This window comes from Centruroides vittatus, unplaced genomic scaffold (genome assembly GCF_030686945.1).
Source record: "Centruroides vittatus isolate TY-2023 unplaced genomic scaffold, ASM3068694v2 contig_459, whole genome shotgun sequence".
Taxonomy (NCBI): domain Eukaryota; kingdom Metazoa; phylum Arthropoda; class Arachnida; order Scorpiones; family Buthidae; genus Centruroides; species Centruroides vittatus.
Window position 1 is genome coordinate 1,043,995 of NW_027122255.1, and position 19,566 is coordinate 1,063,560.

At 27.8% G+C, this 19,566-nt stretch overlaps 2 protein-coding genes across 2 annotated transcripts in view; one reads left to right on the plus strand and one right to left on the minus strand.

Moving 5' to 3' along the window:
- Positions 1 to 8,579, minus strand: part of LOC136977428 (endosome/lysosome-associated apoptosis and autophagy regulator family member 2-like) — a 96,465-nt gene extending 87,886 nt beyond the window's left edge. The window contains exon 1 of the mRNA XM_067272913.1: positions 8,330 to 8,579. Coding sequence (XP_067129014.1) covers positions 8,330 to 8,410 — 81 coding nt within the window. The 5' untranslated portion in view covers positions 8,411 to 8,579. The remainder of the gene's footprint in view (positions 1 to 8,329) is intronic.
- Positions 8,580 to 8,613: 34 nt separating this feature from the next.
- LOC136977441 (protein CFAP276-like) lies at positions 8,614 to 16,235 on the plus strand. Its single transcript, XM_067272932.1, has 4 exons — positions 8,614 to 8,844; positions 15,527 to 15,759; positions 15,832 to 15,977; positions 16,053 to 16,235. Exons 1-4 carry the CDS (start codon positions 8,767 to 8,769, stop codon positions 16,121 to 16,123), a joined length of 528 nt encoding a protein of 175 aa, XP_067129033.1. The 5' UTR covers positions 8,614 to 8,766; the 3' UTR covers positions 16,124 to 16,235.
- The last annotated feature ends 3,331 nt before the right edge of the window (positions 16,236 to 19,566 follow it).

A 19,566-nucleotide genomic window follows, 5' to 3' on the forward strand; every position in this document is an offset into this window, starting at 1 on the left:
GAGAATTAAGTCTTAACCTGAAGAACGGCTTTCTACTGTATTATTTTAGATGCGAATTTTTGCATTTAACTACGTTTCAGTAGGATACGCAATGAAAATGAACACTAAGAAGGGATTTTTCGAAATTTCTTTTGCGGGGGGGAGAGGGATAGCATTAAGTCCTAACCTGAAGAACGGCTTCTACTGTACTATTTTAGATGCGATTTTTTGTTTTTAATTACGTTTAGTCTTCATTGAGTACTTAGGGGTATTAAATTGATAACATTTCAGACATTAATATAAATAGTTTTATATATTTCGATTTTTTAACCAAATGTTCGTTAAATTCGAATTTGTTATTGCATATTGGTTCGACTATAGAACGATTGTAAACGTTCCAGAAAATTTATCAAATTAAAAACAGTTGGTTTGATTCTCAGCAATTCTCAGCGGTAGGTGTTATGTAACAATTACTATGGTTGTTGAAATATTGAATGTAAATAGGGTTTACTTGCAAAATCCGCGCGAACGAAGTCGCAGATAACAGCTGGGAGATATGTGGGTTGAAAGTGTTAAGAATGGGAGTGTTAACAATGGAAGTGTTAAGAGAAAGCGACGTACAAGATTTACAGGCGCAGATGCGGTTTTATGCGTTTTTTCAGGAAATCGAACATATTTTTAGACCCATCTAAAAATTCTCTTATTAGTCTCTGGAAACAGGGGACCTAATTCTTGCATTCTGTGAAAACGGGTAAGGTTGGCTATAACATAATAATCTTAATCTTTGCTATTGTTACTTTTTGCCCGAGCAATGCTGGACTTATCTGCTAGGATAAGAAAAGTCTTTTAACGCATGTCTTTTATATTAAAAAAAACTATATTACATATAAATGTACGAACAAAAAAACCCAGCGAAGCGGGTACTTGCAGCTAGTTTATAAATAAAATTAATTGCATCAACCTTCCAAATTTATTATTATTATTACTTTAAAAAATCGGAAAAAAACTGAAAAAAAATAACGGAATTTCCGTGTTTGAGTTCAGAACAACAAAATTTCAATAAAAATACGCAGATAAATAAATTTAATGTTTTAGATTTTAGTTTCGATTATAATTTATGCAAATATATGTCACTCTTCAAATAACAATGAATCCACATAAAGAAAATTTTTGACAAATTTAATGAAAAACGAGATTTAAAAATATAATATTAAAATATGTTATTTGAATTGCAAATATTTATTCACTTTTACTCCTATAAATGTCGACAAATTTTCACTAGAAAAAAAAAAAAAATGCTATTTTAGCAATAATAATGATTTGTTCAATGCGGTTATAAACAGAACTGAAAGAGATAATTTCTATGTTAAATTTAATAAAATAGAAAAGTAAACAAACTGAATAATACAAAAACTTTAATTCTTGCTGCTATAAATAACTAATGTTTAAACCGAATTTTAAAAAAAAACTGAAAAAAAGAAAGAAAAAAGAACTTCTCGAGACAGTATGGTAATGTAATGTTGATTTGTATACTAAAAGTTAAAACAAATATTAAATAAGTGATTTAATATTTCACTGAATTTTCTAATGGTAGCTGTTTTATCTGTTGATTAAGTAAACGTCTCTTCAATCCGAAAAATTCTTCGGTAGACTACCTCACAGCCAATTCAGGTTATAAAACTTTTTTATTGTTATTAATATTTCACATTTTTCCTCCGATATTCTATCCAATACTGATTATCATAAAGGGTCCATAATGATAACGACAAGAATAGATGAAATATAAAGAACAAAGTTTTGTCTATATTCCTATGAAAAATCATGCCCTCTCGATCAGATTCTAATTAGTTCCTAAAACAATGGCAAAAGCTTTTATTGCATGATAACTTGAACAAAGAAGTCATAATTTAATAATGCATTTTGTACGTAAATAAAATAAATAATAATAATAATAATAATAATAATAATAATAATAATAATAAAACATTATTCTAGGGAGGAAACTTGTTAAAAGACTAAGAAGTTCCCCTTCTTTCTTCAAAATGGTAAACTTAAAAAAGAGACTTCGATTTGTGTTAAATTATTCATAATGCTTTAACCATAAGATGACTACGAAACGTACCGGTACAAGTACATACCTTACTTTATATTGTGCTACAATTTAAAAAAATTGTAGACCTATAAATTCCCATTGTCGTCCGTCCTTCGTCTATCTTTCCTTAATCTTGAGAACGGAGTTAGACAGATGAAGGTCGAGAGCAGATATGAAAAGCTTAGGGCAGAAGGTCCCGATTAACTATATATAACTTCCGATACAAACCAGAAATCACGTTATTTCAATTCAAAACTTCCTCTGAAAACAGTTAATAGATGACTAGCCTGACTATTGTTAAAGGAAAAGTATGATGTACAGGGGCAAGACACTACAGTACTAATTTGAGGTGGAGAACATATATTCTAAATTAAATAAATTAAAAATACGATTAAAAATTGCAGCCCGGCATTGTGACTATGTCACAATAAATAAGTTAAAAGATAACTTCTAACTAAGATAATTCAGATTGCATTAGTTTGTCTTTCTGTTATTATAAAAGTGCAATAAATTGTTATATCCGTTTGTCATAGAACTGAGTTTATGAAAACAAAATGAAAACTATTGTATTATCTTCAACAGCTTTTCTTAAATATATAGCTTACAGATTGTCAGATGGCCGAGGCGGTTAAATCTCCAGCCTACTGCTCTAGGGCACCCAGGATCGAATCCAGGCAGGCAATTTCAGGAATTTTCAACTTGCGATTTGTTCCGGATGCGATTTTTTTTTTTTTTTTTAATACAACCAGGATAAGCAAAATCACCATCAGCTCGAGCTGTAATTGTTCAAAACTAGTCACGACGGAACTGCTATTGAAGAGTGCTTAAACTTATTAATTCTAAAACAAGCAAACAATTTTATTTCTTTGTTCACAATTATATTTTTTCAAATGCATCACTTTTCATGTTTTTCAGAAACCTGATATCACTGAAATATTTATAATTTTTTTAAATGTAAGTTTTATACTAATTGTTATACAAATAATATTTTTATGTTTTAATTGACAAACATTTTACAAAAGAAACCGTTCAAGTATTACATCAGTAAAAATTTACCACTTTCCCATTATAACTGGTTACCAGAAATCAATATATACCCTCTCTCTAATTATGTCATTACGTCAGAAGTTTAAACCATTTGCAAATGCACAAGAATAATTTTCAGAGAATTTTGTGTTGATAGAGGGAAAAAATAAACCACGGGTATAATCTTAGGTCATCAAACAGTTACCCTTCCTTTTCCCATCGTCAGTAATCGTCAGATATAAACGAATCCCCCTCCCCTATGAAATGTGAAGTAATACTTGAATGGACCCAAATTTTAAAGATTTAAAATTAAAAATAAAAGCTACTATCAATTTTGTGATTTTATATTTGCACACTTAATAAATACAAATACAATCAAACGTCGGGTTTCGAACTTAATTCGTTCCTAAAAGTTGTTCGAAACCCGATTTGTTCTCAAACTGAAACAAGTATTCCCATAAGAAACAATATAAAGTGGATTAATCCGTTTCCGATCCCCAAAACAAAGCCTTCCTTTTTACTATTTTAGGTGAATTTCATGCATAAAAATGCCTACAAAAGCAATATAATATTATCTACATCTATGTCTATATCCATTATATACGTGCATATATATACAATGTATATATCAAGTTAAAAGCAAAATGTTCGGTCCCCGAAAACGAAACTAACACTTTACAAAAAAGTGTTATAAATAGATACTCGACTCTGCCTGGATGAAATATAACCAAATCAATCAAGATCGACAATAAGTAATTCATCCACACTTTCGAAATATTATGTTTTAATTGATTTCAAATTTAATTTTAGTTTTAATTTCAGTTTGGTGTAAAAACTAAGAGTTTTAATTAACTTGCTACCCAGTATTAATAAATATTAAATTAAATATTAATATTATATTAATACATTGTTTTTGTTATTTAATTTGAGTTAAGCACCTTTAAACACAGATTCGTGGATGTCATTTATATTAGGCGAATATCAATTAACGAGGTTTTTATTAATTAATTTGATTTAAATTCAATTGCGACGCGTACATAAAAACGGAAGTAGTATCTTACCCGCATGCTCATCGAAATTTAATTTAAATAACAACGTCATCGATGATTCGTGTCATGAGGTCTAATGACGCAAAGTGATCTCGGCGCCACTAACTTCTGAATCGGTAGTCCCGTCGTTGATTGGTCGGACCGTTGATTTTCTTTAGCATGGGAAGTATAGGAAGTTGGCTGTCTGTGTCTCTCTAGTCTGTGGCCGGCTGTTGCCGAGTAGCTTGTTCGGCAACAGGAGCAAATATGGCGTTCAAAATGTGTTCATAAACCGAATTGTTTGAAAAGCGAGATTTGAAACCCGAAATTTGACTGTATCCATATATTCAATTTTAGTTGTATAACTATGTGCATAAAACTGATAAAACCAAGCTGAATTCAGTAACGTGATAATCAAAATATTTTAGAAATATTTAAAAAAAAAAAATACAAAAACCATAGCTTTCCCGAATAACTAAGAATGGATTATGATTTACCCTATTTTTTAAAATCAAGATTTAAGTACTTTTTTTAATTACATAATTTCTAATGAAATACTGTAAATGACTTTCCATTATCTAGTATTTAAATTTATAAGCAAGCATATTAATGAACTTTTTGGTATAAATTATTGATTTATATTTTATACAGTGATAGTAAAAATTGCTTTATTAAAAATTTTAACAAATATTATTATAATCGCAATTAATCTAGTTACTTAATCTTTTTAATGTCTTCTCATGATGCAAAGTAATTATAAATGCATTTAAATCCAATCAGTCAAGAATTTGTAACTTTGAGAATGATTTCACTTACTCACTCTATTAATTTATGATGTGTTTATTAAAGTGTATAATATTCGGTACCTAAAATGATATTATGTGCTAAGCATTATAATGTTTAGATCCGAAATTTCCAACGAAAATCTTTATTATTTTTGATTTGTTTTATTTAATTTTTTTAACGGAATTATATTGCACAGTTTTTTAATATTACAAATAAACAAAGCAGAAGTCCATATCATGATCTTTATATATATAATTAAATACAATAATGTGAAATATCAAACATTGGCTTATCAATTATCTTGTGAGTGCACCTGCGGGAAATACAAGAAAACAGATTGCCGACTCCAATATAGAAAACTTACTATATAATTTATTTTAGGGATAGTTAATAATAAATATATACAATTTTAAATGAGAAATCTGTTCTATTCTTACTGACAAAAAAACTGTTTACGAGATTCATAACAGTATCATATTTGTACACAGAATTAAAATCCTATTATGACTAAAATAAGTATTAACTGATAGAATAATTTGGTAAGCCAAATTTATAAAAGTTAATAACAACTTATTAATTGTTCATGTAAATCTACTGATTTTATAATTTTTTATTAAAAATCCAGCAAAGAGTTGCGTAACTTTCCCGACCAAACTTTAAAATTGTGTGATTACTCTATTATAAAATTTTATTTTTAAAATGTTATATTATTTCATTAATACAATAAAATGGCAAGAAGCTTAATTTTGAGGGTAAGGATGAGTTTTATAACAAAAAAAAAAAAAAAAATGCAAATGCTAACGCGTATAATCTTTATTAAGTACTATCTCACTCGAGATATGACAAGTGACCCTTCTCTATTTTCCTACCCCCTTGACCTTTAACTATGAAAATTTAATAGTATAAATCTTCCTAACATACAAACCTTCCTGTAAAATTTTAGAGATTTTCGACAAAAGATACAGGAACTTCAAATCGGGTAAATAAAATCGCACCCCCACACACATTAATGTCCATACATAGAGAAAAATCCTAATTTTTTTTTTTTTTTTTTTTTTTTTTGCATTTCTCGACGTTTCAAACTTCCAGAGGGGGGCAAACGGAGCACTTGCTGTCTCATAGCATTAAATAAAAAATTCAACAAATTACAGTCGTAATCTTACACCCTCGGCCGTGGAAAGCTTTGTAACATTGCATTCTATAATATATTTGTGAAAAAACCCCAAAACAATTAAATAATTAAATAAAAATTTTGATGTGATTATTTGTGTCCAAGCTTTGACTCCCCTGGAAAAATTTTTCCAGGGGACTCAAAGTCCTGAGTCCAAAAATGTAAAAATCTTGGGAGTCATTTTTTGACCGATCGTCATACATTCTAATGTTATATATAAAAGCTGGGAAAGTAAAAATTAATATGAAAGCGATTAATAAATGCAAGTACAGGCTACATTTACTTTTATATAAATGCTATATACGGTATATATAATATAGTGCTAATACAATTGCTTTATATAGGAATAGGATAAGTTGAAGGCCTAATGAAATGGATCAAGAGGTAAATAAATCACGCTAACCTTCTGCGTCATGTTTTTTTAAGTTTTTATTTTTGTGTTTTGTACAGTAGCTAAATGCTGCTGATCCGTTGAAGTTTCTAGAAGTTAAGAAAGTACTTGGCAAAACTCGTTTCAAATTCTTAGAAGTCAATCCAGAGAAATCAAAATCCTAGGACCACTTAGTTACATAATAATGGAAAGGAACAGAACTTATTTTCATTTTTGTCTTTTTTCTGCTTTGTAAGCACTGAGGCCTTTAACGAAGGCCAATAACGAAAGATAAAAAGTTAAAATTTTACACATTTTGAATGATTATTGATTTTAGATTAATTGAATCACATTAATAGAGCTGTTTCCATTAAACTATATATTAATACATTAATGTATAAATTATCACCAGCCTCGTAAGCCTTTTCTAATGAAAGACTTATTTTAAAATAATTTTTTCATATTTTCAGGACTGTCATGGATTTTCAGAATGAATCAAGCTATTTACTGTTATATATAGTATAGGGCTATATAAATACGATAAATATGATTATATATGACTATATTCTATACACTTGTATAATTATGTAAACAATTTTGATATCTACAAAGTTAATTAAATAAACGGGCAAAATTTTAATAAAAATAGACAAAATTTTAAAAAATATAAATTAAATGTAGAATATAGTCAAATTATGAGAAACGAACCAAATCAGAATGACAAATTATTTGAGAAAGTTTTTTAAAAATATATACTTATTTATAAGCTATATTACATAATTAATTTAAAAAGTAACCCGTAAATATCCCGCAGTTCGATTTAATTCGTTCGCAAAAAATCAAAAATTTTATAAATTCTGAGCGGCTGTTAAATTGATTTCAAATATATAATAATTATATTGACAAAAGTTTTCCATTAAACTGCATACAATTTCGAATTTCAACGTATAATTTACCCAAATTATATAGACTATTATTTAACTAATTAGGCATATAGTGTACTGTACATGTTAAGTTATCGTCAATATTTTCCATTATCTTTAACAGAAGAATTAGGTTGAAACGATTTTTTTTTTTTTTGTTTTCAGTAAAGGGTTGCTTCTCTCTCTTTCCACAATGTGCATGAAACACTTATACCTATTAAAATGACAGCGTATTGTACACGCACATCTAATTGCTTATACAATACATACAGCTGTATTCTGAATACATACTTTCTGTATACATACATTTCTAAATTGTGCCGGTTATTTACATAGACTTAAAAAGAAAAAAAAATTAAAATTCTAAGCGATCATTAAATTGATTCTAGATAAGCTGAAAACATTAACAGGGGTGTTTCCATACCACTATATATTAAAGGAAACACCCTAATTTCCAATAATATACAGTTTAATGTATAATAATCCAAATTTACATATTCTTGAACTAATTTAAGCTCGAGCTAAGAATGTATGTTATAAAACAACATTTCCCCCCCGCAATAACTGTTAATAGTGATAATACTATCTATTGTAAAGGAAGTACAGTATTACTATCAGTATTTCAGTTACAAAAATATAAATTTTTAGCTTAAGCTTAGTTAATATATAATTTGGATAAATTTTATACTAAACTGTATTAAGGAAACTCCTTTCTTAATGTATTCAACTTGTCTACAAAAAATAAAATACTGGAAATACTGTTATAAAGGAATTATAAACAACCTATCGGTACCATCAGTTATAACGGAATAATTATAATAAAATTATTTTCTCTTAATAGATCATAATAGTTCATAATATGAAAATAACAAAAAGTTATGGTATAATTTCACCTTAAATACGCATTAAATTAATTAATGCATCTATGTAAAATTTTTTAGTTAAAAAACTCACCGGATGGCAAGTGGGAAGATCGTCTGCCCTGGAAAACATCAAAGTCTGGAAACAAAGCCAAACTAGGCTTAACGGCAACATGATAAATAATCGGTATTTTAACAGATAAATTATATAAAGTTCGAATATTCAAAAATTATAATATACACCAATTAAAATATTAACGTTTTTCTTCTAAAAAAGAGTAAAAAAACAATAAATAAATCAGTCAAAAAATTTATCAGACGACGTCATCATCCCTTGCCGACATTTAACTACGTTCTGATATAGACGCGCGCGCGCGTTCTCTCTCTTGTCGGGAATGACGTTGACCCGGTCACGTGACTGCGCTCGATTCCTTTTCGTAACAGCATCCGTTTCCTCCACCTTCGTTCCGTTTTCTTGTTACACAAATCAATTATTTGGACAATTTTATTTAAAAAAATTTATTCCTGGAAATGTGCGAAAGGGAAGAACTGTTCTTTTTATCTCAGAATAAAGTTCCTATCACCGAACAGTCTATTTGTTTGAAAAAGGTAAATTTGATTATTTACACAGAAAAAAAATTTGATATATTAATTATTTTTTTAATATTATAACAAACGTTTATTTCTATTAAAAATAACCAAATTCTTTTTCTTCATTAATTAAATACAAAAGATAAAAATTAGGTGGTGGTTATTCATTAGATTTTATTCCAAATCAATAATCGAATTATTATTATTATAAAAAATTAATTTTTATGATAAAAATTTTAAAAGTTAGAGTTTTTTGAGCAACCCATTTAATTTTTAAATGTTCTTAGAATCGAAATTCTGAAAACATTTAAAATTTCAAAAATAAATTTATTCATAATTGATGATACTATTTATGTATTGTATTTTTTTAAATAAAAAATAGCCCTATATATTAAACTCAACCTCGAACAAAAAAGAAAACAAAACAGTTTCAAAATACAGTAAATCCTCGTCTCCACAATACAGTCATAAAATGGGGTAGCCTAATCTTCACAAATTCAGGGTCACAAATTGCGATTACGTTCCTGTAAATGACAAGTTTCAGCTATTAAATATCACATAGAGGTTCTTAGAAAGAATTAAGAAACTTAAATTCAGTATTTAATACAATAAAATAATAAGTCGTAAAAGCGAGGGTCCGCAAAGCGGGGGTTAACAACTTGATTTAATTTCAATCATTGTTTAACACACTAAATAATTTTAAAATGATTATATTTCTATAATTTTTTCCGGAGATGATGTTTTATAAATATTCTACATAAAGCTAATAAAATTATTTACATTTTTATATAAATTGTGATGCAGAGAAATCAAAAACGCATTTCTAAAACTGTTAAAGTTCATCACCGAATCAAATCCAAATATTTTGTTTCATTTATAAAAGAAGAAAAGAAGAAAAGAAAAAATTGATTTTTGTGCCGCTTAAAAATGATGCTAGTTTTCAGTTTTCTATTTATAAAAATTTTTGATAAATTTTCACAATATTATTTAAATGTTATGGAATATATGATTATTGTTAAACTTATTCTTAATTAGTATAAAAATACTTTAGTGAATTATCTTTAAAATCTCTAAGAGAATTTACTAACATATCTCAAATGCTGTTAAATTGTTGAAAGTTTAATTTACCCTGTTTACATAGTAGCTCTTATGCACTAAAACGTGAAATAATTGACTGTACATATGAGAATTCTAGTAAATTATTTTTTGTCTCTTTTTAAACATTAAAAAGTAAGATAATTCAGTCAAAAATGCTTAAGACTATTAGAGGAACATATACCAATTCATACATTTCATATAAAAATTTTTATGTAGTTGGGCCGCAATTTGAAAAAATGGCAGACCTATAAATTCCCATTGTCGTCCATTGTCTGTCCGTCTGTCCTTCCTTAATCTTAAAAACAGTGTTAGATAAATGAAATTCAAAGCAAATATGGAAAACTTGGAGCAGAAGGCCCCGATTAACTATATAAAAACTTCCGATATAAACCGAAAATTACGTTATTTTAATCTAAAACTTCCCCTGAAAGCACAGTACTATAGTGCCTTGCCCCTGTACATCATACTTTTCATTTAACAATAGTCGTACCGGTCTTCTGTTAGTACTTAATAGAAGACCGGCACGACTCTACTGTTAAATGAAAAGTATGATGTACAGTACAGGGGCAAGACACTATAGTACTGATTTGAGGTGGAGAGCATATATTTTAAATTAAATATATTTAAAATATGATTAAAAATTGCAGCTCGGCATTGTGACGATGTCACAATCAATAATTGCTCATTACAAATAAGTGTCATTTATCTCATACACTATTTAATGCTCTGGGACTTAAGATCATTAGAGAAAGATTATTTCAAAAGTTTGATCTGATCAGTTCAAAAATTTGGGACAAAAATTTTAAGATTTAATTTTAATTATGAGAATCTCGATAAATCTTCATCCACAATAATTAATTAACAGAAAAAATCGATTAAATAAATATTTCAGGAGCTAGGAAGATGGTTATATTTCTAGTCACGAATAAAAATATATCGATATCTACAACGGAACTCTTTGAATTGCTAAAATCAATGAATTATTTATTTAGCTATTGATTACTAATAAAGAAAACCAATAAATTCTGCTACAATGTACAAAATTCTAAGATTTATAGTGCTATTTTTATGGTTAAAAATATACTTTGCTATTCTTTGAGTATTTTGATTTATTTTTTAAATTTAATCTATAATTTAAGATTTTTATTTTTGCATATATTTTTTTATTAGCATATAGTTTATAAAACATTTAAAAAATTTTATGCTACAGAGAAAAACAGGACGATCATTAGAGTAGTTAAATAAAAATAAAAGTATTGTAGTCAAATTATAGAAAGAAACATTAGAAATAAATAATGCCGTATTTTATTTATATTTTTGCAAAACAGAAGCTTAAAATGTAATAAATTATTAATTAAGATTTTCCTTTGAAATGATTTAAATTAAGTGTCTTCAGATGTATATTGGAATTCTGAATAGTTATTCTAAAAGTATAATAAGAAAAAAATTATATAATTACGACTAAAAATTTTATAATCTGAAAATTAAACATATTTTATTTCCTTGATTTATAAACATTTCAAAAGAAAATATTTAGATTAATGCTCTCAAGTTAAAAAATGTAATCTCCGCAAGAAACTTCTAACGTACTAAGTAAATTCAAAGCCTTGCTAATGTGAAGAAATACGAAAAGAGAAACTAGACTAAATTTGAATTAAGAAAGATGGGATAATTCTTAATGAAGTTATTCATTTGCTTCTCTTCTTTCGCCACATGAATTTAATATTTCCTATGTTCTTCTGAACATCTTTTCCAGCCTGTTGATTGTTGAAAGTCGTTAAATCCAAAGCTTGGAGTCATTTAAAAATCTACTGACTCCTACTCCGACTTTACACTTCGACTCCGAAACCAACTCCGATTCCGATTCCGATTTGGACAACTTAAAAAAGTTCACTAAATTTTTTTATGCGTAATCTTATTGCTATGTATATATAAAGTCGTAATAAAAAGTAATGACGACGATTTTCAAATTATTTTAAAAAAATACAAAATAAAATGACTTTTCACGACTCCGACTTCGCCTAAAATACTGTAAATCTCCGACTCCACAGCCCTGGTTAAAACTATAAAAGTGCATAAAGACTAGAGACGGGCAGAAGGTGCTCCCCATTCCTTTACTTTGCGTCACCACATATTCGGTCGAGAATCCAATATAGTGAGGATGTTTCGAATGTAATCGTATGAATCGTATATTAACTGAATAATTTAGATAGGAGTTACTTCAGTTAATGGAATAGTTCAGATAATTGTACAGTACATAAACGAAATCATTCTAATTGACAGCAAAGTAACATTTAAGCTCGTTAATTAAGCTCTTTTACGCAAAGTTTCTAATCATTTATTTTGAAAAATAATGATTATATTATTTTTGAATTTTTGCTCAGATGTCAAATCGAACCTCTAATGCTTACTATGATTAAGCTCCAGATACTGTGACAGTGCCGTAACTAGGATTTTGGACGCCTATGGCCAAGAATAAAAATGACGCGCTTTTTTAATTTTTGTTATTAAATAAAAATAAAAATGGTGGTTTATTTCTGAAATATATGTTCGTAGAAATTACAGATAATAAATACTATATAAATATAATTATAGAAGTTTTTTTATGTTATTAATTTCGAATACATATTATTCCAAAACCTTCTCGTTGGCGCCTTTATAAAATCGGCGCCTATGGCGGGAGCCACGTTGGCCATACCCTAGTTACTGCTCTGTACTGTGACATTATGCAATACAGTAAATAATTTTATGGTCTATCGTGAACTCGCAAGATGATAATGTCAATGACATGTTTTTTCGGAGATTATTTAGTTATTTATACATTTGTTGATAGTGCATGAGATTATCGTCATCCACTAACAAAAATTCAGCAGAGTTGCTCAACTTTCCTGACTGTTGTGAGATTTTATTTTAAAAAATAACTTTTATATATTAATTATAATAAATAAAATTGTGCGTGACGACATCTGTTATGAGATTTTGTTATAAAAAATCTTTTTCTATTATTAATAATTATAAAATGACAAAAAGCTTATTTTGAGGGTAGAGATGAGTTTTATTTTTATAAAAAAAAATTGTAAATGCTAATATCGAGTAAAATCTTCATTAAGTCCTTCTCAATTTAAGATATGACACGCGACCATCTCAATCTCTTCACTCCTCGATTTTTCACAACCAAAATTTAATAGCATCAATGCCCCTTAAACATAAGCCTAATTTCGTTTTTTAATCTTTACCCCATTCTAAGATATTAAACGAAACACACACACACCCAAGAAATTTTTGTCCATCTTTTTGATTTTCTTTTTTTTCAGTTTAGGTTTCAAAATGTGGAGATTTGCAAAAAATTCGGAGATCAAATTTGATACGGTTCCAATACTTTCCCTTGTTATGTATACATAACAGCCGGAAAGTAAAAATAGAGATGTTAATAGAGAAATTAGATGATAATAAAAACTAAATCGCAAAACCAAAAATAAAGAATAAAGCACAAAACCAAAAGTAAAAAAAAAGTACCGTAATGTAAAAATAAACCGCTGGTAATTAAAAAATAAATCAATTATGATTGTAAAGTAATTTTTTACACTTAGATTTGTATAAGTTAAAATTATGATACAAAAGGGATTCTATCTTTAAAAGTGAAAAGACACCATGATTTAAAAATAGACCTCTAGACAAAGAGAAATGAAAACCAGATAACGATAAGCAAGGTAAATTTCGAGTTGATTTTGATAAAAAGTTATGAAAATCATTCTGTAATATGGACACAAAGCTACACCTCTTTTTAAAATTGAACTAATATTTTGAAAATAAATATTAAATTTAATATTAGGGGCGTTCAGCCGTTGATACACTGGACAATAGACATAAAAATTAAAAATTTAGTTTACCATACTAGCTGTGCGAGAAATGGATCCGAAAAAAAAAATCAAAGAAAGAAAAGATAATGTAAAGTTGCATTAATAAAATGTATTGCTGTTGGAAGATTAACACTAACCTGTAAAATAAGCCACATTATAAATTATAAAGCAATAAAACGCAAGGTCACTGCCAATCAAATAAGTCGACATGTAGATAGGTTTCTTAAAAAGCAAAATAATAATATAGACTCATATTGAATATGAAAAATTTACTTGTAAGGAGGACTCGCTATGTTAACCGATTCGTAATGAAGGCGTACAACGAAAAAAAGAAGAAAAAAAAAAGACTCCGAAACTGCAGGAGTAATAAATTATTCACTAATTTGCTTATAATTGCACTACAATGCTCGAGCGGTAACCTCATTGAACAGACATCTTGGATTTTAACCTTAATCCATGGAAGACGACTGTCACACCGTCTCTAAGTATTATTTACTTTATGATTAAAACAATCATTACTAGCTTTTTTATTTTTTTTTCAACCAAAGCAGAGAAGCAGAATTGAAAATTTTTCGTTTGAACATTGTTTAGCCTGAATTCTTAGAATTCTACTTAAATATTAAATGCTAAACAACATATTAGCAAAGAGAATGAATTCTGATGTTTACAATAACAAATGATTATTAAATAGTATGAATTATGAAAATATTTTTAATAAATAAGCAATTTTTCATACTGAAAATACATTTTGAAATTTTCAAAGTAGAAAATAATATTATGTTATGATTATATTAATCAGCAATTATACAATTCACAAAATATAGGTAATTTGTCCTAATTTTCTAGATTTTTGGTAAGTAGTTTTTATAAAATGTGTAGATTTTTAGTCTGTTTTAATTCCAAAATATTGGAAAATAATTTAGAAAGTACCAGTACATTATATATTTTGTAAATTGACAGTTGGTAACTGCTTTATTTCTAATATTATTTTGCTTTAAGTTTTGATCATTTTTAAACTCAATTCCATTTTCGTGAAAAATGTTTTTTTTTTTTTTTACGTTTAAAATTGAATTAGTTTCAATGTTCTTTGTTTATCATTTTTGAATCTTTAAATGTTTCAGTAATTCAAAAATATTAGAATTAAAAATATATTTAGATAAGTCCATTTCAGTTTGATAAAAAAAAAAACTTTTAGGTCGACAACTGTTATAAAATTCATCAAGATGCATAAAAAAATATCACGAAACTTCACGAATGGCTGTAAATAATAGTTTTCGCAACACAATTAAAAAAATAATTTTTTTATGCGGTCGACAGGGACCGCATAAAAAAGTCTCACATAGAAAATAACTCAAAACCGTACGAAATAGAATTTATTGACAACAGATGTCAGCACTTGACTGCATCGTCTGGTCTATCGTCTGTTTTACATATTTTTGTCCAGGTGGTGTTTTGTTGACTTAAAAAGTAAATTATTTCATTTTTCGCATATTCATGCAATAATATTACTATACTAAGTGCATTTATGCTATAATAAGTTTATTTAGCTATAATAAGTCAACGTAAGACATGACGAATCGCACGAGACTAGTCGCCAACTATACGCACAAATTAAAAATTCGTTTCAATGTTCTTTGTTTATCATTTTTGAATCTTTAAATGTTTCAGTAATTCAAAAATATTAGAATTAAAAATATATTTAGATAAGTCCATTTCAGTTTGATAAAAAAAAAAACTTTTAGGTCGACAACTGTTATAAAATTCATCAAGATGTACAGAAAGAAAATATTTGGAGAAAACTACATTTGCGTTGGACTGATTCCTTTAAGAAACGGGCTTCTGTCACTAAATGCGAACCCAGTAATAACGACTCTTTGGATTTGAAACTGAATGCTTTATACAGTCATCATCATCAATGGCTCGAAACATCCGCTGGAATAATGTTACAACCAAATACTGTGAAACACAAAAATGGGTATAAAAGTTTTTAATTATATTATTTCATTTATATCCATAAATATTATATATCATTTCAATCAAATTTCAGTTTGTGCAAAGAATCTAATAAGAAAAAGAATCAAATAAAGAAAGATAAAGGAATGGTTAATTATGGTATCCGAAATTATCCAATATATATAGCCACTTTGACCGAAAGAAGAAAAAATATAAATACGAATAAAAGCATGGCAATAGGTTCGCTGAATTATACAATATATATTACGCTTTATTCATTAATAATGATTTTATAATTAAAGGTTTTTTTTATAGAAAGCTCGCACATATCTCAAACGAAAAATGGATACGACAGAAACAAACACGGAGGATTTTTCGATAAATAAACTATTAAATTACGACGAAAATTATATTAAATATTTACCTAAATTATATAATCTATAAACAATAATTAAACCATAAAATCTGATAAAGTTGAATAATTTACAAATGTATACTATAATTAAATAAAAAAAAATATATATATATATACATGTTACATAATTATATTTTTTCTACTAAGAGCCAATTATGCATGTTTTCTAGGGTGAACTCAGGCCCTTTTTTGAAATTTTTAATAGTATTACAAATGAATTTTTTAGTTGTTTTCGGTCTCTTTAAAACGTGTCCCAGACAAGTTTTTGGTTTTCTTAAGTATAAAAGTTATACTGTTTCTACTTAGTAATTAATGGGCCCGCCAGTGATTAGTGGATAAAACCACTAAACACTGATAGATCGTCGCGGACTAACGGGCTATCCACGTGTTTTCCGGGTTTTCTTAACATGTTTAACACATAGATAGGAGCCAGTTTCCTACAGAAAGTCTTCCCTAGAGGTATCTCCCCTTAGCAGACTGCACAAGTATTGCGTCGCCTTATTAACATTAATCTTATGTATAATCATTTGCTTTATTACGGGAGGAAATGAACCTTTGAAACAAAATATCCACTCAGTGAATATTCATGGGAACTTTATCGGACAACCATTTGGCTAACCTCAGATAACAGAAAGCAGAAAGAATATGTCTAGAATTTAAAAAAAAATTAATCTACAGACTTTTTTTATTATTAAAATAATATCGATTGAAATAATTTATCATTAACACATTTTGATAAAAGTGAGATAAATTTTCCGTTGCTAAGATAAATGCTGAATTTTTAATATATATTTCTGGATCAATAAATTTTAATTGATTTATTTTATTAGACCGAGAAGAGAAACAACAAAATGAATTCTATAAAAATATATTCAATTTAGAATACACACTTATAATGAAAATACGTACTCTTAACTTGCATATCACTATTTTTGTACTTTACAATACACCAGAAATGAAATGTTTCAAAAATTAAAATAAACCTAATTGAGCACAATAGTTTATTTTTAAATAATACAATACATAGAAGCGTTCAAAACTTGTACAGTTTACAGCATTAGTATAAACTGCTTCACTAAACCAGTATTTTTTTTGTTTGTTTGTTTTTTTTACCAGGACAAATAGAAGTACTGTCAACTTGCTATGTGATTGGTCAAAACTTTTCATGACTGAAGTGCTGCGTCTATCTTAGCCGTTCGATTTTTATCATCTTTTTATACTCGTGCCCTTGCTCACGAGAAACGAGACGAGACAATTATTGTTAGCTCATATTTTTAATAGATGTTAGCATACTGTAAAACAGGTAAAACAGGGCTGTGGAGTCGGAGTCGGGAGGAATTTTTGGCCAGAGGAGTCGGAGTCAGAGTCGTAGTCGTAAAAAATGTGTCGACTCCGACTCCCGCATCTTAAATTTACTTTAGTTTTTTTTTTTATTTAAATGAAAGAAAATTTATTTTATATTTATTAATTTTTTAAAATCTTTTTGTATTTTGTTAAAATTCATTTATTTTAAATACAAAATGCAGCAATTTAATTTACTAAATATGTAGTTTTCTTTATAGTACTGTATTTGTGTTTAGTAGTTAAATTATTTTGACCCAATTGAATTTGAATATTTTTGATTCATTCTTTTATTATCCCTGTTCTAAATAAGTACTCTATTTTTCTGAATGAGCCAGACTAATTGATCAGAATATATATTTTTCTTTTCTGAACAAGAGCTGAAGTATTGATAGCTAGATCTCACACTTTTTAGTCGGACTAACTTTTCTGGAAGAGTGAAATTGAAGTGCAAATGCTGTCGAATATATGTAGATGTAGAATTTTACCGCTCACTTTCTCCTCTTATTAAATATTTGTTAAAAATTAATTTTTTTATACAAATAAATGTTAATGTAAAGTTAAATATTAAAAATACTAACTATAAATGTATTTGGGTAAATGCCCGGGGCTCCTTTCAGAGTCCAGAGTAAGGTACCCCCTATGAGCGCCTCTACCCCCATAAAATGACTTGGTATTTAATTTTGTGGGAGTCGGCGTACTAAAATTATCAGGAGTCAGAGTCGAATGTTTTTTACCGACTCCGCAGCCCTGATGTAATATACCTCAATATTTTATGATTAAATTTGTATATAAGTTAAAGTTATTACATTGTTTAGAAAAGTTCGCTTTCTTTATTTTATTCTAAGCCGCGTTCAGTATCGCTTCTTACTAACTTGTAAACCTAGTTAAGCTGCGATGCGGAACTCGTTTCGAACTATTACTTAATTCCTCCCACTGCTAAATTTCTAACTAGTTCAGTCATCTTGTTTCGTCTGTGCTTTTTTTTGCGCTTTCCGTCCTGTGAACACTAAGAATACTTTTTTCAGCAGTCCATTATGAGTTCGGCCAGTGTGATGCTGCCATTTTTGAACACGATTACAGCAAAGCAGAAGTACGAGATTTCATTATTTACTCTGTGGTTTTATCTGTAGACATTTTCTAAAGAAAACTATGTCAAGTTAGCATCGAGGCATTTTCTACATGCAGTAATTTTTTCCAATTTAAAATAGCTGAACTTGTTAATTTAATGTAAAAAATAGAAATGGATTAATTTATTCAAAAACTATGGATTTGGCAACGAATACAAAATTGTGAAGAATACTTCAAAAAACATTATGAAAAAGTATCTATTTATGGAAACCGCATAGAACATGTTTTATGTAACAAGGCATTGCAATTTTCATGTAAAGAACATGCAGAAGAGATGCTAGCTTACATAATTTATTATTATATTCTATTGAAAATGTGCCAATATGCAAAACAATAGAATTGTTTGCTTGGATTGGAAAGCAAGAAAAAGAAAACATTTTCAATGATGTTTTCAGAGTAAGTTTTTATTGTATTATAATTATAAATGAATAAAGGATTGAAAACAGAAAATGTCTAATCTCTAATTACTCTATATCTCTCTCTGAAAAATTCACATTTACTTTATGATTATGTTTATAGTATATTAAAACAAAACTTACAAGTTAGACAACTATATTTCAACAGGAAAGTCCCCAACGTTACATGTGGTTTTAGTGCATATTAGAGCTCCCTCATCTTTCCTTACACGGTGTTTACAATATAACTCAAAGCTTTCATAAACTATTTTATATGAAAATTTTATTCATATAAATTAATTGTACCGGTATTAATTAATAAATTGAAATTATTTTGTAAGAATTTAAGATATTTTAAATAAATTTATTGAGAAAATATATTTTGCAGAAGCTTCTGAATTTTTATTTAAAAAATCAATAACCAACTGTTTTAATACTGAAAAATAAAGGAAAAAAAACAACTATTCTTGAGGAAGGATAAAATGAGTGCATTTTTAAAGAAATTAAAACTTTAAAAGATAAATGATTTTAATGTTTCAAATAATTT

What these genes read in the sequence shown, in the direction of transcription:
- LOC136977441 (XM_067272932.1), top strand. Translation starts at nt 8,767, where the DNA reads ATGTGCGAAAGGGAAGAACTGTTCTTTTTATCTCAGAATAAAGTTCCT. An exon ending in AGTCTATTTGTTTGAAAAAG is followed by an intron (nt 8,845 to 15,526) that starts GTAAATTTGATT and finishes AAAAACTTTTAG; the next exon opens with GTCGACAACTGTTATAAAAT. An exon ending in ACTGTGAAACACAAAAATGG is followed by an intron (nt 15,760 to 15,831) that starts GTATAAAAGTTT and finishes ATCAAATTTCAG; the next exon opens with TTTGTGCAAAGAATCTAATA.